This window comes from Solanum pennellii, chromosome 9 (genome assembly GCF_001406875.1).
Source record: "Solanum pennellii chromosome 9, SPENNV200".
NCBI classification, from domain to species: domain Eukaryota; kingdom Viridiplantae; phylum Streptophyta; class Magnoliopsida; order Solanales; family Solanaceae; genus Solanum; species Solanum pennellii.
The window spans coordinates 34,619,080-34,639,555 of record NC_028645.1 but is presented as its reverse complement, the minus strand read 5'-3'; the positions used below and the strand labels follow the sequence as shown (position 1 = coordinate 34,639,555).

Below are 20,476 nucleotides of genomic sequence, written 5' to 3'. Positions count from 1 at the left end.
TAGAAGATGTCATACATTTAATATTGAATGTTGTCAATTGGCGAAATTGATATGAAAATATCTAATGGGTTCAAACTCTAAAGCATAGATAAGTTTTTGAAAAACTTGTCTATAATCCTTGTAAGGATTAAATAAATTCAAAATGCATAAAACGTATACAAATATTGTGTTATGCAAGTTGATGATTAGAATTGAAACTCTTTGCTTAAAGAAGTTGAAGTAAGGAACTTGCATAAATAATTGATCTTAAAGGGAAGATTCATAAAAGGAGATAGAAGGAAGCATATTTCGTCAATGTTTTGTTCACTCATGAGCTGCCAAGAACGGTGATAGCAACATGCAACAGGTTTGTTCAAGTAATACTATACTTGATTTATTCACCAAGTCTCTACCAACTACAACTTTCAAGAAGATGACGCACAAGCTTGTAAAACGAAGATTCATTTCTCTTGATTGATGCTCTCATTAGGGGGACTTAATACGTGATGTGCCATTTTTCCCTCACAAGTTTGTCCCTTTGAGTTTTCTTTGTAAGGTTTTTAATGAGGCATACATAATGTGTACTATTATATATGTGTACTCTTTATCGTTTACTAGATTTTTTACGCTGAATATTATCTTGTAAGGTTTTAAGGACGCACATAATCTATCGACTTTCGGAGGGGAGGGGTCAATGTTATAAACATATTTGTATTATAGAGAATGTCTATTATGTGGAGTCCTTTTAGGATATAATTAGGAATCCTACTTGGGACCAAGTTAGATTTTCTCTATAAATAAATGAATTTTCCTTCATGGTAAATCAAATCTGTAAATCTTAAATATAGTTTAAGAGGAATAAGAAACCTTGTTTCTTCTCCGTAATTTATTCTTCTGGTTGTTTTTTAATAGTTTCATAACAAATTCATTCTTTTTTTTCACGTCACATTTAACTTTATAAAATTCAATGGACTAATTTTTAAAGTTTATTAATTTATTTAAAATTAATAAATTAAATTGTAAATATGAAAATTTTATTAATATATTATAACTTATTATACCATATATTAATATTATAAAAAATGAATTAAATATAATTTTAAATTATACAATTTAATTCTTGAAAAGTAAAAATGAGGGATTTAAAAATATATGCAGGGAGTAATTATGATTACTCTGTTGCTGTTGCTCTTACTAATAATTTTCCAAACTATGTCTGGGGTTTCACTTTAATCGAGGGCTCCTCTTAGTTGAATTTCGAGGTACTTTTTCTTTTGATAGCACCGATAATTGACAATCATGCCCCTACAACCTTTTCATCTTTTAGTATTCCAAGAATTCATTTGATAAAATTATTTTCGTTTTTAATTTATTAGCTTTTTAAATTTCATTTTAATGAAACTATTTTCTTAATTTTAATTTTCAGATTAAAAATACAAGATTAAAGAATTGATATATTTTTGAATTAAAATTAGATGATTAATTACTTTTGATTTTTTTAAATGTCATATCAAGTTAAAATATTAGAAACAACTTAAAAGAAAATGAATTTTTCTTTTTAAAAATAACTTTTTCTCTTTGAAAAATAGTATTTAAATAAATATTTCTAAACCCCTGTAATTGTATTTGAATTTAGACAACAACTTATAGCTTGTTTTTCCACTCACTTTTCACTTTTAAAATTATATTCACATACATTAAGCATGAACATTATTTGAAGTATTATTTATTTTTTATAAATTTTATTTTAAACTTCAATTCCATAAGTTCAAAATAAAATAAGTTTTAAATTTATAGTCAAACGCCTACTTATCCTTTCAATCAATTTTAGTGATATAAGTAACCTAAAACTATCAAGGCTAATTAACTAATAAATCATTTTAAATTATAAGAGTCGTGATCATAATTAAATATGTTATTTAAATTGTACTAGTGACATGTTAATTGAGCGAATAAGTCAAATATTTAGGTATATTTTTATTATAATGTTAAATTACTTAATACAACATAATTCACAAACAAAATTTAATAAAAAAGATCAAAGATGAAATGAGGCAACAATCAACATTATTTAAAGTATATTTCATTGTAAATCACAAATTTAAATTAAAAAAGTGTAGCCAAGGATTTTCAATAAATAGAAAAAAGAACAAAATGAAAAAAAACAATAATAATATATAATATAAAACACTTGCAAATTTTACTGTTACTTTTACGAAGATAAAATTACTTTTAAAAAAATCTAGTTTAACATAGAATTAAAAGAAAAACGAAACGTCTTTATGAATAATATTTCATTTTAATAAAAAAAGGAAAAAAGCATTAATGACTTAAAATTGAAAAATAGGAAAAGAGCATTAATGACTTTAATTGAAAAAATTGCTAGTTTAATATTAGGGAAAAAATAGTTATAAGGGGGCAAAAGAGTCTTTATAATTAGATAAGAATAAAGTGGCATGTTTCTTAATTGAGAAATTTACTCATGGGGGTTTGAGTGTTTGACCACTGCTTCTTTCTACTCCATTTCTATCAACCTTTTTCTCTCTCAAAACAAAAAAAAAAAAAAGAAAATCAATCTGCCGTTTCACATTTGACTCTCCTCTCTCTCTCTTTCTTTAGGGTTTCTTAGCTCATCGAAACGTTAAACCTTACAATACTTCAAACATCAATCAATACAATTTGCTGGAGCTCGCAATTTTTCAAGGTTCGTTTTCTATGAATTGATAATTCTGTTTGTTATTATGAATCCTTGTTCGTGTTTGCTGTTTAGATTGGTTTGTCATTATTCATGATTTTCGAAGGAAAAGAATACAATTTCTACTGGATCATCTTATTCAATATGAATGTCAAATTCAGAAGAACAGTTTTGGCCTTTTTTTTTTGAATGTTTAATGCTAGTATGTCGTAATTGATTGCGTATCACCTTTTGTTTTGTTGGAATTTTGATAATTTTATTTATTTAGTATATACGTTTTTTCGCTTGTTGATTTTTTGCCTCTCAAACCTAGGAAATTATATTTATATTGGAATTGTGTAAATCTGTAGATTTTTTTGATAATTTCTGAAACATGAAGGTTGAATTGAAATTGAGTTGTGGTTGTATTTCGCAATGGAATCGTAAGTTTGTTTATGCTACTGATTTGGCAGGAGTGTATTAACAACAAAGATGGGTTGTTTCACAGTATCAAAAAGTAAGAAGAAGAAGTCTGAACAGAGTATTCATATTAAACGTGTGAATCCTCAAGAACATTCTCCTACTGCATTGCCCGAGCCTCAGGTGCAGACACGGTCGTTGCAGTCGGCACCTCCAAGTTTTAGAACTAGAGTAAAACCTGTACAGTCAAATAATAGAGTTACGAGCAGTAGGGCACGGGCACTCTCTGCTCCGTCTAGCCTGGACACCGCAGAACAAGATGCGCTAGCATCAAATGAATGTGAGGAACATGATGAGTTCAGGAGTCGTATTGGTTCAATCAAGGAATACCAATCACCAAGTCCTCAGCCTCTTCCTCTTCCATCTCCACAGAGTGCTGCTGCCACTCTCAAGACTATGGGAAGCTTTAAAGTTGGTAATGCCAGCGGTCCTTTAAATGCCTCTGGACCCCTGCCACTGCCTCCTATACTGCCTTCAACATTGCCTTCTACTGGAGCACTCAGGAACTTCTCATTTGAAGAACTTGCTGCTGCCTGCCACCGCTTCTCTCCTGAGCGATGTATGTCAGAAGGTCTCTCTTCTGTTATTTACAGAGCTTCTTTTGGAGATGATGCCACTGGTGCAAAGAAGCTTGAAGCCACTGTAACCCGGCTTCATCCTTCTTCGCAGGTATGATTTATTGACTTTGAATTATCTTGCATATCTACTGATCATCTTTTGGTGCCCTCCCCTTTTTTCCTTTTGATTGGGTGAGGAGGGGGTCGGCATCTTTCGTCTGATTTCCATGTGATATCTAATATTGGGAAGGCTCATACTTTGGCTAGATTAGTGTTTTGTTTCTTCATCATCTGACGTATGTAATTTTAGAGAAGCAAGGTTGCTATCCAGAGGTAGAATTTCTGGGATGCAACTCCTGCGTCACACCGTATTGAAAATCTTCATTTGTAGATCATGTCACGGAAAAAATGGTCTAGTTTTCTTGGTTTTATATTTAGGATACAATTTGGCAGGTTACTTGTTTTTACAATTCTTTATGAGTTTTGTAAGACTCGCTATCTTTTTGCTTTTCAGGGGTTGAAGGAGTTTGTGACTGAGGTGAATACACTAGCTTCTTTGCAACATCCATCACTTTGTAAACTGATTGGTTTCCATGCACGGGAAGGTTCTGAGCACAGAATGTTGGTTTATGAAAGGCTTTTTCATGGAAGCTTAGACCGGCTTTTATTTGGGAGGTCGGATGGTCCCCCAATAGACTGGAATGCTCGAACAAAAATTGCTTTTTGTGCTGCTCAAGGTCTTACATTCCTGCATGAGGAAGGACCTTTTCAGGTGGCAATGCTGCTTCCTAAACCTGTAGTCTAATCATGGTTGCCTTCATTTTCTGTATGCAACCTTGTATTACTCCATGTTACCTTTGTGTCTCTTTATTGAGGAATCTCCATTTTCTTATATTGGGTAGACCTATATATTGTTAAGTTTCTTATTTCCTGTGACAGGCAATGTTCCATGAATTTTCCACTGCAAATATACAAATTGATAAGGATTGCAGTGCAAAGCTCTCGGGATATGGATGCATTACTCATATACAAGAGACAGACATATCATGCAGTTCAACTGTAAGTTCTCCTATGTTAACAGTTGCAGAACACTCATCTCTCTCTCTGTTAAAAACCCTGGTCTTGAAAGTTCCACCAACAATCGGGGTCGCCTAGTAGTTTCCTGAACATAGTGACCAGTGCGATATTAGCATATCCTGTATACCACACCACTAATTAGAAGTGTATATGAATAGGATCTTGCAACTATGCAGGTTCTGTGTAATAATTGAGGCTCGTGTTTATTGGATTTAGCTCTTAACAGGTGCATATAGCCATGGTTTGTCTCATTTGGCCATTAAAATTGTTTCACTAGTTCAACTTGAACCTGAAATAAAACCAAGTTTGCATTTTTACTATTTTATCCATTATTTTATCTTCAACTTGAAATAGAGAATTTGATATCAAAAAACTTGTTTGAGGAGTATTTCAAGTGAAATAATAGTTCATTGACAAAACATGACTTGAACTTCCAAATTCAACTGGAAGTCATGATTAAACATGACTTTGACTTCCAAATTTTATTTTATTTTTTCAATAACTTCAATTACTTCTTTCTTTTTCAACTTCAAAAAAAAAATTATTTGCTCAACATATATTTCATCTTTGTGAATTTTGAAAGGAAAAAGAGGTATTTGTGCCACTCGCTAGGTCTAATTGGCATTTTAGCATGTGTTCTGCTTGAAGTTGTTCACACTTTGTGACCTCATCAAAGACCATAGAACTTTCTTGTTAATAACCTTGAGTTTTTCAGGCCCTGGCAAATCTCTCTGAGGAGACTCTGGAGCGAGGATTGGTAACTCCAAAGAGTAATGTTTGGAGTTTTGGGATTGTTCTTCTTGAGCTGCTGACTGGCCGGAAGAATTTAGGCAGTCGGCATCCAAAGGAAGAGAGGAATTTAGTGAAGTGGAGCAAGCTTTTTCTAGCTGATGACAGTAGATTATCGCTAATCATGGACCCTCGGTTAAAAGGTCGGTTCCCTGCCAAAGCAGCAAGAACTGTGGCTGATATTGCTCAAAGATGTCTGCAAAAGGATCCATCTGAAAGGCCCACCATGAGAACTGTAGTGGAGCAACTCAAGACTGTACAAGTGATGAAGTACCCTTCTCGGTTTCCTCTTCAAGAGCCAAGGGCAGTTGGTGTAAAACACATGTCAAAGTCTCCAAGCCTAAATGGAATTATTACCCCAACATCAAGATTGAGCTTCTCCCCTTCACCGCCAACCCACCCTATATCTATTTCTCCGACAAGGACAGCTGCTCCACTGCTGTCTCTACCTTCATGTTCCTCCATCCTCTCTATGGAGGACTTTGATCGATTGGAAAATCGAAGGCCATCATCTTCATCTGTTCGGAGGTCTAGTGTCGAAGGATTTTGATCGATTGTAGAGCACTTTTTTCTTCAAATTGCTTTTTCTTTTTTGGGCCCTTCCCTTTTGACACTTTTTTCTTCAAATTGCTTTTTCTTTTTTCGGCCCTTCCCTTTTGACAAGTGATTACATGAAAAGATATAGAAGATAAGCACATGGTTTTCCACCTTCCCCTTCCTCATGGGAGAAGATGTGGGGAATGCCATTTTGTAAATATGGTATCCATTTGGTTTGAGTAGTGTTCCCTAGATCCCGAGGGCGATATTAATATTGCTTTTATTGTTTGCATCTAACCGCCACTGCCTGGAAAAGAAAAGGAAAAAGGGAAGAGAAAGAAAAGATGATGGAAAAATCCAGCTTGGTGCTATACAAGAATGTAACTTGCCTTAGAAGGGTATCTTAAAGAGTAATTGTTGTTTTTGTACTGTAAAAGAAGGTAATTTGGATAATAAGGTATCTCAAAAAGAGTATTTCACTAGAATTTTGTGATAGGCATAAAAAGAGATGTTATCTGCTTGACAGCAATGAGGCTGGTGCAAGCTTGCTACTGCTAAATCTTTTGAAGGGGAGTATTAACAGAATTGTTAAAGTTGTTGTTATGAGTTCAATTAGTGAAAACAGTCTTTTGTAGAAATGTAATGTCATGTTCCGTACAATAGACCCATAGCGAAAACTCAGTGCACTGAGTTAACTTTTGTTTTGTAAGGTGGTACTGTGGTGAATGTCGAAGAGTCCTTGTATCATTAAGTTTCTAAAACATGGAAAAATAGGACCATTAACAAGGTGAGGAAGCTATACATTTCAATTTCAGCAGATGAGATAGTAATTACAGCAATTTTCCTATGCTATAGTAAAAACACTAGAAACCTCTTTACAACAAAGCTTGCCATCAAAACAAACTAAGCTTCAATTCAAACAAGTTCAAGTCGATTATATGAATCCTCAATTCGAAACCTCATCCCCACGCAAACATACTACAGGTTTATTTCTTGTCACCACCCCACATTTCAATGCTACACCATACAAGTAACAAGCATTCAATATCATTCCTTTTAGATTCAGCTCATTGATCAACAAGTTAAACGGAACTTTACTAGGAGACTTTCCATTTTTCATCATAGGAATAAAAACTAACAACGCCTTCTCAACTTCTCCCTCCAAACAAAGTACACGAATGAGATTAGAGAACGTGAATGCCTTAGGAGAATACCCAATTCTAATCATCTCATACAAATTCTCCAGTGCTTTATCCAGCTTGTTACCACTACAAAAAGCTTCAATAACCAACTCATAACCAACAGGATCTACAACCAGTTTTCGGCTCCGCGTTTTTACAAACACTTGATATGCATCTTGTAAGAGTTCTTTCTGTTTCCTAGATAGCCTGCATAACCCTCTCAACAAGGTATTCATCATCCTCTCATCAATCTCAAATTCAAGTTTCAACATCTCCTTGTAAATGGATAAAGCAACTTCAATTTTTCCCCATTTCAACAACCCATGTAACAATGTGCTGTAAGTAATATGATCAGGCATACATTTTTCCTCTTTCATTTTCCTCAACAAACCAATCCCATCTAAAGGTCTGCCTTCTTTAAAATACCCATTAAACAGAGTATTGTAAGTAACTACATTAGGTGTCAACCCCATTTCCATAGCTTCTTCAAGCAATTCCAATGCCTCATTAGACCTACCCACCTTACAGAATCCATCCATAACAGCAGTATAAGTATAAATATCAGGTTTTATCTTAGATTTCTTGATATTTATAAGCAAGTCATAGGCTTCCTCTACTCTACCAAGAAAACAAAGACCTTTAAGCAAGCAATTGTAAGTATGAATTGTGGGTTCACATCCAATTTGACCCATAACATCAAAAACCTGATAGGCTTGTTGTAATTTTCCAGCTTTGCAGAAAGAACTGATGAGAGTTGTAAAAGTTTCAACTTTTGGTTGAAACCCATGCTCCAGCATGTGATCTAAAATGGATTTGGCTGTTTCAGGGTCATGTATTTTGCAGTACAAATTGACCCAAATTGAGTATGTGTATTCATTGGGTGTCAATCCATAAGATGATGAAGATGAGGTCAGTTTCAAAGCTAGTTCAAACTCATCTGCTAAAACTAAAGATGTAAGTTGATGATTGAAATCAGATATGGTTTGAAACCCACCATTTTTTGAATTGATAGTATCAAGAAAAAGAGGAGTGCAAGTTTGTTTATGAGCAAAGTGAACCTGGCTTCCATTTTTGTGTAGAGAAGTGGATAGTTGAGGCGTAACAGAGAAAACCAGACGTTGCTGGATAGGGGAGAGAGCTGAACAAGGCATAGCAGTTTAGCAATAGCAAAAACTTTGAGCAATTTACAACACTTTCACCTTTCATTATACCTATTATTATCAAATGGATATTTCATATTTATAAGTATTTTATGTTATAAAAAATAAAATATCCAAATTAATCGAATGTGAATTAATCTTTTGGTTTGGGACAGCGACCAGACTTAATTTTTTACAAAGTAATTATTATTTGTTTTATGGTTTTGTGATCCAGTTGTTATAGATTTTGTAAAGAAGGTTAATTCTAGGCTTGTTCCAAATTAAATTAATTTTCTGATTACTAATGACTTGAATTGGATAAAACATTTTTAAAGAAATTTAGTGGTTCAATGCTTTTGATAAAGGTGGAATGAATACTCTTTGACTTCATTTGTCGAATAGACTCTTCTACTTATTTTACAGTTCTTTTCAAAATTAATTAATTGAAAGTATAATAGATCAAAACAAAATTAAATTTGTCAAAATGGTCTAACAAAAAGGACAAGGTAAAAGAGAAACTAAATAAGTAATTAGAGACAAAGAGAATATCACTTTATTAAATGAGCTTTTAAATTGAATAAAATACAATATTAATCTCCTTTTCACTTGATCAATGGACGTGTAATACAAGATATGATATCCAAATTGAATTGATTATATATCATAAATTTAGCAAATAAGTAAAATCGTAAATTAAAAAAAAGTAATTGAAATAAAAGATGTATTAAGTAAATGTAATTTGTATTGGTCTAAGTCCGACAATATCTTCGAGGAATAGATACCTAGTGAAGCTTTGATTTGGCGCTCGAAAGTTGTGACATTAAAGAAAATATAAAAGTATTTGATAAATAGGCGCTCGAGAGTTGTGACATTAAAGAAAATATAAAAGTATTTGATAAAAATTAAGAATTTGCTGCCCTTGTTACAAGGTAGAGATCCAATAACTAAATTTATAGAAATGACTTCTTAATTAAGAGCTGATATTAAGAAGTGGTAGATTCGAGATTTTCGTTCAGGGATTCGAAAAATATAAATATAAATGTATATATAAGTCTTTCGAAATGGAATTCTTAAAATTTTTGAATCTAAAATCACACTTTTAGCACGTTTTTAAAATAAAAAACTTGCCACTGAATATTAAGTTGCATGCCCTCAATTCTGTGTTTCACGCATTTCTTAACTTTATTTTTTATCTTAAATATCGTGTATTTTTTTGCTCCCTGGACCCAACGCGGATCCGCCCCGATTGTAAGTATAAGCTCCTAAATAATTTAGTTGAATGACTTTTATGAATGAAAAAATAACGTCCGACATTATTCATGGATTGGACTGGTAAGCTAGTGTAGACTTTTTTCTTTGGGTGCCTAGAGCTAGCCTTGATCCTGGATATTTTACGTAGAGTAAGATGCAATACCAACCTCTTTAAGCTAGTGTAGACTTTTCTCTTTTGGAGTATATATTATGTTGACACCCAATTTTGACCGACCTTTAACCATGTTTAGGAATACTATTCGATTAAATAAACCGCAAGTACACAACATACTTCGACAATGGGAGCGTGTGTTGACCATTCCTATTGGAGCACGACAGGCTTTATGCACGCATGAGTATCGCATATGGATCTTGATAGAATATGAAGTCCCAATATCAAGTGGAGAAGGATACATGCGCTTGCCGATGAAAGGGAAAACATATGGGCACGGAGCGTGTTGAACATAAGACAAGAAATTCCTCCCATCACAAGAGGTCAATTGGCGCCATGCTCTTGGAGTCGATACCTCCAAGATTTCAGAATTTTAGGATGATTTCCCCTAAGTTATCTCTTTTCCCTTAGTTTATTTCAGTTTTCTTATGATGTATTGTTTGAATTTTATAATAAACGAAAGTTATTTTGTTTCTTCTAATCTAAACTCCAAATTGGCAAATAAGGCTTGAATTAATTATTGTGCATCACTTATCTGTCGCTTAGGCCTACCTCTGGCTCAACGAGGCTCCTTTGCATTTAGGGCGTTTATCTTAAAATAATGTGTTTGATATCCCAATTTATGCAATGTTCTAACTTGGGCTTTATTTTGCTGTTATTTTTTTTACTTATTTTTTTATTTCCTTTACCCTTTCCTAATGATTGATCTGTAGACCATGATTTACCACACGCGATCAAAGAGTTCATTTCCTTCTCTCCCGACTGAGAATTGCAAAGGAAAAGTGAAAGCGACTAATGCTAGGGTTATGTGCAAAACTATTGAAGAGAAGTGTCTTTCAGACAAGTTGGTATAAAACCTTGAGCAGAAAATAAAGAAGTTAGAAGAAGAGTTGTTGGATATGCGCGAATGGGCAAAGTTGTTACTCTCCGCCAATCCCACTTTGGTGACAAACATGGATATGTCACCTTTCGCAAGTCAAGTCACTCTCCAAAATAATCCTCCTCCAGATTACTCTACCTCTCAAAGTCAACCGAGCTCCATTCAAATGCCTCCAAAGAACATCTACTTCCCAAATCACTCATATCCTCCGCAGCATCATGCATATGCTCCTAACCTCAACACATTACTTTACACCCGCATCATCCCACTATGCAAGCTCCTCAATACGAAACACCTCTACACCAAGTTCCCTGGCATCATGCGCCTCTCATGCCACTTCCAATCGCTCCATATCAAATGTCTCTGTACCAACGGCCTCCTATGCCATATCGACAACCAACATATCCTGGCCACAATTCCAAAGTCACTCGACCGCATATCCGCAAAAACCTCTTCAAGGTTGAGGAGAGACTTGACAAAACTTATACTCCTCTGACTGAGCCTATAGGCCAACTTTATGAAAAGTTGAGGATCGCTGGTCACATAGCTCCTATCAATGAAATAAGGATGACTACGCATGCATCGTGGATTGAACCCTCCAAGATTTGTGCTTATCATTCAGGAATGGAAGGACATACAATAGGAGAATGTCGTGATCTGAAAGACAAGATTCAACAACTGATTGACACTAAGGCCATATGCTTGGAGGACTTTGCAACAAAGGAAGTTCAGATGTGAACGCACCAACGTCTACTTGATCCAGTTTCTCAAATAAGGCTTGCGCCATTTAAGTTCATGTTTCCACATGCAGACACCCATGATAACACATGGGCAAATAAAGTTGGTCAAATCTACCATTCAATTGCTGCTCAAGAATGTTCTCAATATCTCGCTTATGTTCTTTTTATAATTTGGAACTACATCAGACTTGATTTTCGTTTAAGAGGGGATACATAGGCGCTCCTATGGGGGTTAGGTCTTATCATAAATAAAACTTTTATTTTCCCTTTCTGTTGATAACTGGGGCAGAATTTTTGAGAGGGTCTCAAAAATTCCATCAAGATTTCTCCTTGCACATCTCCATACTGGGGCAGAATTTTTGAGTAAACTCAAAAATTCCATCAAAAATATTTCTTCTCAACAACTGGAGCAGAATTTTGAGAGGATCTCAAAATTGCTGAAGATCAAGACTGGGTAGAAATTTTTAAGAGAATCTCAAAAAATTCAACAGTCCAGCGACAACTACAACAGATCAGAATAACAGAAGTTCTACAGTGGGGCAGAAATTTTGTGGGGAGCTCAAAATTTTTGACAACACTCCGAAGAACATTCTATCAGACACCAAAGGAGCACGCTGTGCCAAATCATGGATACAGATCAACCTCCCCCTTTAAACTAACTATTTTTCTTTGAATGTAGAAAATACAGGTACATATACAAAGGCAATTTCAACAATCAACATACCACTTTTGAGCCCGACAAATGACACTCGACCCTTCCAACAAGGCGGATGTCCAAGCTACTACATACCCTCCTCATTCAACTATGCAGTTGCACTATGCCTGAGATCTAGGCTTGCATGACTACATTATGCTCGAGATCGCATTATGCTCGAAGAATTGCATCATCGCATGTGCCCGAGATTCACTTATGCTCGAAGAATTGCATCATTGCATGTGCTCGATATTGCATGTGCCTGAAGAAATGCATCATTGCATGTGCTCGATACTGCATGTGCCCGAAGAAATGCATCATTGCATGTGCTCGATATTGCATGCGCCCGAAGAAACGCATCATTGCATGTGCCTGATAATGCATGTGCCCGAAGAAATGCATCATTGCATTGTGCCCGAGACTGCATTGTGCCCGAAGTTTGCATAAGCCCAAGATTGAAGTTTGCATGTGCCAAAGTCAAATCAAGTCACAAGTATCAACAGATGCCAAAAAAAATAGATACGCTCTCTTTACTCATTATTTATATTCCAAAGGCGTCATCCTCCAAAGGCATCATCTTTCATGGCCTGCAGACTTCATGTCATGGCCTGAGGACTTATTTTATGCTTACCATGTTCCTAAGGTATCATAGTCTAAAGGCATGACCTCATGGCCTGCGGACATCATATCATGGCCTAAGGGTTTAATTTCTGTCTATCATGATCCGAATGTGTCATATTCTAAAGGCGTCATTTTCATGGCCTGCTGACAACATTTTCATGACCTGAGGATACATTTTGCGTATCATGGCCCTAGTCATCATAGCCTAAGACACCATTTTTCATGGTCTTAAGGAAAACATTCATGGTCAATATGGAAATTGCATCATGTTTACATTTACCGCTTATTCTGCTCTAACCACTCTATTTAAGTCATATTACAAGTTACAGCTGTGCAGATTACAGACAAAGTCGTCTTCTGAACGGTTGTTCCCTTTCTTACAAACAAAGGCTCCGACAAATTCTTGGCTACTCGCATCATTGTTTCGGCTACTCAGCTCCGCTCAGACTACCATGGAGATATTGTCAGACCCAACTCGCTACTGTGACCTACCTTTTCTTCAGTTGGGCTCGTCTACCTCAAAATGACATTTAGGCTCGTCCACCTTACAATAGAAATTCTAGGATCGTTCGCCTTACAATGCGACATCTAGGCTCGTCCGTCTTACAACGCGACATTTAGGCTCGTCCAACTTACAATGTGACTTCTAGGCTCGTCCGCCTTACAATGCGACATCTAGGCTCGTCCGCCTTACAACGTGACATTTAGGCTCGTCCTCCTTATAGGATATTTAGGCCCGTCCGCCTTAAAACGACAGTTAGGCTTGTCCATCTTATAGGACATTTAGGCCGTCCGCCTTAAAAGGACATTTAGGCTCGTCCGCCTTAAATGGACATTTAGGCCGTCCGCCTTAAAACGACATTTAGGCTCATCCGCCTCATTGGACATTTATGTTCATCCGCTTTATAGGACACTTAGGCCGTCCGCCTTAAAATGACACTTAGGCTGGTCCGCCTTAAAATGACGTCTAGACTCTCCTTACAACCAGACATTCTCGTCTATTTTATTATATCGCTATATTATCAGATCTATCGGAGTTTGACGTTATCCTTCAAGAAGTTAAGCCAAAGACTATCAAGGCTTGCACAACATCTCAAAGCAGATACGCTTCTTATCACCTCTTGTCATTTATTTAGAACTCATTATTGGTCATACTTTATCTATTTATAAGCTAACATTTTATTTAGAATTTGCAGATATGATCGATCGCGTCTTGATTACATTTATCATGCTATCATCTAGCGCAACGAAGACCCTATCAATTCTGTGCTACTCACACTAACCTTGCTCAAAGGCTGATAACCTCACTCTATCATGCTCTTCCCGCTTCTCTTTCATGCTCTTTTAGCCTCTCTATCTCTCTCTTCTCGCTGCGCTAATCTTATCCATTCAAGCCGACATCGTGTCCTCCGAATACTTTAGCGCTCTTTCAACTTTTAAGAGTTTCATTTGCTCTTGAATCAAGAACTACACATGACCTCATTCTCGTATAACCAGAGATATGTAGGCGGCTTAATACCAAAGTCTCAGTCGTACCCTTTTTCAACTCTATATCGTTTCAATAGATCCAACTGACATCTCTCGTCGGTCGGACAAAATCGGCTACTATGTCAACATTGGTTGCCTGACAATTCACTCTTCATTCTCAATCAACCAAGGGGCAGCTGTTGACACCCAATTTTGACCGACCTTTAACCTTTTTTAGGAATACTATTCGATTAAATACGTATTTTAAAATTTATTTAAAGTTTAGAATTTTAGTCGATTTTGCTTGGAAATTATATATTTTAGTATGTTTTACTTTATAAAATTATCGTAAATATTTTTAAAATATGTTACAATTATTAATGAATTTCAAATGTTTTAAAATTTAAATGATTTTCAAGTATACAATTCTTTTAATATATGTTGTATTTCTATTAAATAGTAATTCATACACTTTCCTTAAAATTATTTAAATTCTAGCCTATTCTATTCTAATTTCTTCCAATTCTAGCCACTCCAATTCAAATTTTATTACAATCATAGCTACTCTTCCATTTCAATTCTAGCTAATTTAATTGCAATTTTAGCCATTTCATATCTTTTCTCATCTAATATTAAGACTTCATCTCATCCATCCATCTTAAAAATAAATTTTAGATCTAATCCCAGCCCTTTATTTCAAATTAGATCAACTATTGGATCAAATCTTTCTTTTAAATTATCAAATAACTAAACCTAAAAGTATTCCCGTTCCCCTCCCTCTCTTCTCCAAAATCAGCCCCCCCTCTCCTCTCCAATTTTTCCGGCGAACGCCAAAGGTGGCGACGCCCCACCCCCTCTATCCAGTCACCTTTCTCTCTTCTCTAAAGGAATTCACCGCCTCTCTTCTCCCCGGCGACCCCCTTTCTTCTCTCCTCTTCTCCCTCTCGTTTTGCTCTTCTCCTTTCCCCTCTCTCCTCCGTCTTTCTCCCCTTCCCGTCTTTCTCCCTTTCCCGTCTTTCTCCCTTTCCCGTCTCTTCTCTTCCCCTTTCTCTTCTTCTTTTTTTTTGCAGGCACCAGCAGCCCGCGCAGCAGCAACGCCTGGAGAGGCGCACGACAGCAGCAGCGGACAGCAGCCACCAGTCGCCCAGAGCTAGCAGCCGCTGGCAGCCGTCGCTCCTCCTCCCTTCTCTCTCCCCGCCTGAACTCCCTCTCCTTCTTTCTCCACTCTGTTCCCTTCTTGTCCACTCTCTTCTTCCCCTTTTCTCTTCCTCTTTTGCAGGTACCAGCAACTCCTATGGTGAGGACAACTCCAGCAGCACTAGGAGAGGCCACCGGCAAAGGAAATGACAGCAACATCAGCGGCTAGTAGCAGCACCAGGCGAGTTCCTGCAAGAAACGGACATCGAATTCTAGAAAATAGTGTTGAAGCTTTTGAGTTTATTAAGACGGATCTTGACAGATCCGTCCAGGTACATACTTTAAAACTATCATCTCATTTAATAGTAATTTTGTTTGTATTTTTCATTCACAAGTTGTCTGGGATTTTAGGATATATAGAGGTTGTTATGCATGTTAAGTATATGTGAAAGTTGCTTTAATGTTCATGTGAATATTGCTCCCTATTCAAGTGTGTTTGTGAATGTTACGAGCTACCATTTTATCAATATAATTGGGATAAGTTTCTTGTTTAAGTGGCGAATTTGTTCGTTACCTTCCTTAGTTTCGCCATGAATTTTGAAATCGAGCTTGAATGCAATATTACCCTTTTAGTTCGATTATAGCATATTGTGTTCATTCTAATTTCATATTGTGTTCACTCAGATTTCATATTCTTCTCTTTTCATAGAACGACTAATTTATTTATTTTTTTCTTTATTAAAATGAAATTTTAGTTTACTGAATCCAATTAGTAAGTTGTGAATATTTATCTTCTCCTTAATTACCCCCTAAATTGATTATCTTCCTTTTTGAAAGTTAATTTATTTTGTTTCCTATGGAAACTAAGGCATGACAGTCTCATCTCTTAATTATATTTCTTTTAATTTTTTGACCATGCATAGGTGATAATTCAATGCTTCAAAATATTGAACTACTGCATTCTGGCGGCTCCTTCCATTAATGCTTGTCCTAATTAATTTTTTATTTATTTATTTATAAAAATCTTCTAATTAATATAAGGTAAACATTGGACTAAGGTGATCAGTTTTTTATATGCCATTGCTTGCTTTATTATGACAACTTCAAATTATTTCCTTGTCATATTTAGCTGCGCATATTTGGTAAAATAATTTAATAGTAAAATCTTATGATATTGGCTTTTTTTTTTATTTAAGGAGAGTATATTGTTCTTCCTAATTTTATTGTTACTTTTTTATATTTGACAATAAGATCTGTATAAATCTAATTTTGGCTCCTTTTGAAATAAGGAAAATGATTAATTGATGCCTTTTTCTTTATTTGGAAATGGATTAATTTCATACTTGTTTATATTATATGGTTTGTTTTGGCTCTTCTTTATTTTACGGTAAAAGAATATTGTCTTCCTAACTTTATTCTTACTTATTTATTTTTGGTTATGGTATATTTTTAAAATTTTCTGATTTTGACTCCTTTGAAATAAAGAAAATAATATTAATTGATCTATTTTTTCCTTATTTGTAAGTTTATTGAATTCTTACTTGCTTATTTATGGTAGAATAATATTTTCTGATTTTGGCTTCTCTTTATTTAAGGAAAATATATATTACTCTTCCTAACTGTTCTTACTTGCTTATATTTGGTAATGATATTTTTAAATTTTGGCTGATTTGAATCTCCTTTTTGAATAAGGAAGATAGTATATTTATTTAATTCCTTAATTTATTCTTTTCCTTATTTTGCTTCCTCCTCTTTGCTATATAATTAGACCATTCTCTCATTCATTGACAAAAAAATCCACATCTTTGAGAAAAATTCACATTCTCCCAACTAACACTAACTCTTGCTATAATTTCTCTCATTCTCTCATTGCTCATACACACATTCAGGCTCTCAACTCATCACTCATTCTTATAATACAAGTTGATAATCTTTTCTGCAGAATTGGTTAATCCTCTTTATTAATTTCAATTTGATTTTTTTATTTGTGTGTTGAGAAACGAAACAACAAGGAAGCATCCAAGTTAGTTTCATTATCCTGTTAAGTTTGATAATATAACTATGGTTATTCTTTATCTCTTTTTGTGTGTTATTTACATATATGTGAGAGTAATTTGCTACTATAAGTCTACTATATACAATTATTTCCTCATCGTATATGTTTTACATTGCCTCTTCTACCAGGTTTTAAACTTATAGATCAAGATGTTGAAGATTTGCCTAGAAGAAATTGTGGAGGAAGCCTCATTCATTTTATTGTTATATATCTTTATTCGTTCTTTATTTTTACTTGTAATGTTTGTATAACTCGTCAACTCTATATATGTGAAATAAACTAATTTGGTATTAATATTAATTAATTGTCGTTCCGCATATCCTTTAGGTGATAATACTAATAAATAGAATCAACATCTTGCCATTAATTTGTTTTAAATACATCTAAAATCCATGCCTATTGGATTGAACTAAATATTTGCATGAAAGGCCCCTAAGTGTTCACCAACTTGGTTTGTCATTAGAAGTCATGCCATAGGATTTAACTAATAAAATCAAGTTCATTTAACTAGTCAAAATAATTTTTTTTTCCAGTATGTTAAGTAATTGAAATCAATGTGCTTCACTTTTTTTTCAAATGTTAAATAATTTCTGCATTTATAATCTTCTTCTACCTGTATTAAAATTAATTCATAAATTATTCTCAACATGCTAAATCTACTTAAATCATCTGCTTGCATTAAATATTGCTCAAAGATTATTTTCTGCATTTGAACATTCCCTCGTCACATAAATCAGTTTGGTAATTTTCTGCACGTTCACTTAGATTTTGCAACTTTAATTGCTTGTTGCCCCAATTAACTTTATTAGTTACTGCATTGTTTGGCTACTTAAAAAAATGGATGAATTTTCAGCATATTACAATATTAATTGTCAAATCAAATCTGTCCTTCACTAATCTCCATGATAAAAATATTTTTGCATGTGATCAATTTGCTACTGTCCGCAAAAAATATTTTTGCATTAGTAATAAATTTATTGTCGTTTTTAAAATAATTTTTCGCCTTAAACAAAATAAAATCCTTTTGCCTTGAATAAATTTTTTCTGCCTTTATAATTAAACCGACTACTATTTTAAAATATATATGCATGTGGGATCACTTCTTTGCTACTTAGAATTAAGAGAAAAAAAACCTTTTTATTAATTTCTGCTCACCTTAAATCAATTGAATATTGAAATCTGTATACATGTTATATTCGTATGCTCTCACAATTTTTTTGTTCATTATAACTTTGTGTGCTCACACTTAGCATGAAGGCCTTTTCACAATTATGTGTTGTTGCAAGCATGTCTACTTAAAATTTAGAGGCCAAATTGAAATCTAACATGCTAAAATGACCATCTTGTTTGTCTTGTTTGTTTGACTTGGTGTCTAGGAGGGCCTTATATTCTATTTTGTATAAACCCACCCTTTAAGAGTCCAATGCCTCTTGGACAATCAAGTTGGGTTGATTAGGAACCTTTTAGGTACGAAATGCATGTGGTGGTAGGGTAGGGGTAGTTGGCCCTATGGAGATGATGACACCGACTCAGGCTTGAAAGACAAACCTTGATTTTGTCTGTCCCTATACGGCAGCCTATCAGATAAGAAAAAGAAAAGTCGAGTGCTGATCCAAAAAGTCTCTTAGAGTCTCCCTTCCCTTTATCCCTTTATTTGTTTTGTTTAATTATATTTATTTTTTTGGGGTTGAAATAAATTTGTTTGCTTATTTATTTGCCTCTTTTCTATCCCCTCGCTTATTTTAAATTTTTATTTAATGTTCATTTATTGTTATCACTTAGTTTTGCATGCTTAAATAATTAATTAAAAAAATAATAAATTTATTTCTCAATTGTTTAATATTTTATCACCTAGACTCGCATATTTAAATATTAATTAAAATAATAATATGAATTATTTGTTCGATTCGTTTATCACATAGTCTCGTATGTTAAAATAAATAAAAATAAACTTGATTGTTTATTTATTGCTATCACCTAGTCTTGCATGTTTAAATTAATTAAAATAATAAAATGGTCTTATTTCTTTCATATTTCTTATCACCTAGCAAGCATGCTACTTAAATAAACTAATAAATGAAGTGACCATATTTGCTACTTGTAACCCTACATAGAGTGCATGAGATACGGCTGAGACCCACATTTGTGGACCTTGAGGGATGTCTAACACCTTCCTCTCGAGGTAATTTGAACCCTTACCCTGATCTCTGACTCGTTGACCTTAGCTATACTTAGTTAGGTTAGATAGGTGCCCTAACGCGCCTTAATTCGTTAGGTGGCGACTCCAAACTCAAAATCTCAAAAGAGTTGTTAGGTCGTGCATAAAACTCATTTTTGCGAAAATGGGGCGCGACATTTTACATAGAGTAAGATACATTATCAATCTCTTTAAGCTAGTGTAGACTTTTCTCTTTGGGTGCCTTGAGCTAGCCTTGATCCTATATATTTTATGTAGAGTAAAGATGTAATATCAACCTCTTTAGTAATTTATTATTACCCAACATATTGTATTTATATTAATATTGTACATAATACATTATATTTTTGTTATTGTTATATTCCTGGCTATCTTATATTGAACTATTAGAATATTTTCTGAGTGCAGAATTTCTATCATCATTCTTGTACGATATAGTTATTATTGTTGCTCAATCGGCCTATAATGCTTACTGATTATATGTATAGTTGTATTCATACTACATCTTTTGGTACAAATCTAGTTATTATCACACTTTTAACTACATCTTTTGGTACAAATCTAGTTATTATAACACTTTTATTCTATGTAGGAAATTTTAATATTTGACGGATTTACTTTCGCTATTTTTAGGACTTCTAGCATTGTGACTAGATAATGATTTGGGGTGAAATATTGGTTAATTACCTATAGGTGGGTTCGGATAAATTTCCTCATGACACTGAGATTTGGATCACGATATTTATATAACATTATTATCTTTTAAAATATCTATTTAATCATAATAAAATAAATTATAGACATACAAATATTTATAATTTATTTAGGATCATAAATTTAAAAAAAAA

General features: G+C 34.2%; 2 protein-coding genes and 1 long non-coding RNA gene across 3 annotated transcripts; 2 read left to right on the top strand and 1 right to left on the bottom strand.

Moving 5' to 3' along the window:
• The first annotated feature begins 2,464 nt into the window (after window positions 1–2,464).
• Window positions 2,465–6,696, top strand: LOC107031727 (probable serine/threonine-protein kinase PBL11). The gene is made up of 5 exons (XM_015233187.2): window positions 2,465–2,683; window positions 3,127–3,802; window positions 4,205–4,462; window positions 4,630–4,749; window positions 5,483–6,696. The coding sequence occupies exons 2-5, from the start codon at window positions 3,146–3,148 to the stop codon at window positions 6,104–6,106; spliced, it is 1,659 nt and encodes a 552-aa protein (XP_015088673.1). The 5' UTR covers window positions 2,465–2,683; window positions 3,127–3,145; the 3' UTR covers window positions 6,107–6,696.
• A 343-nt stretch (window positions 6,697–7,039) lies between these two features.
• Window positions 7,040–8,425, bottom strand: LOC107031728 (pentatricopeptide repeat-containing protein At1g62910-like). The gene has a single exon (XM_015233188.2). The coding sequence runs from the start codon at window positions 8,423–8,425 to the stop codon at window positions 7,040–7,042; it is 1,386 nt and encodes a 461-aa protein (XP_015088674.1).
• Window positions 8,426–14,997: 6,572 nt separating this feature from the next.
• On the top strand, window positions 14,998–17,748 carry LOC114078615. The gene is made up of 2 exons (XR_003580267.1): window positions 14,998–15,707; window positions 17,560–17,748. It is a non-coding gene; the product is annotated as an uncharacterized LOC114078615 (long non-coding RNA).
• The last annotated feature ends 2,728 nt before the right edge of the window (window positions 17,749–20,476 follow it).

Bases quoted from the DNA above. Each gene is read 5' to 3' on its own strand.
- LOC107031728 (XM_015233188.2), bottom strand. From the start codon at position 8,425: ATGCCTTGTTCAGCTCTCTCCCCTATCCAGCAACGTCTGGTTTTCTCT.
- LOC107031727 (XM_015233187.2), top strand. From the start codon at position 3,146: ATGGGTTGTTTCACAGTATCAAAAAGTAAGAAGAAGAAGTCTGAACAG. The intron at 3,803-4,204 runs GTATGATTTATT...TTTGCTTTTCAG, and splicing joins GGCTTCATCCTTCTTCGCAG to GGGTTGAAGGAGTTTGTGAC. The intron at 4,750-5,482 runs GTAAGTTCTCCT...TGAGTTTTTCAG, and splicing joins ACATATCATGCAGTTCAACT to GCCCTGGCAAATCTCTCTGA.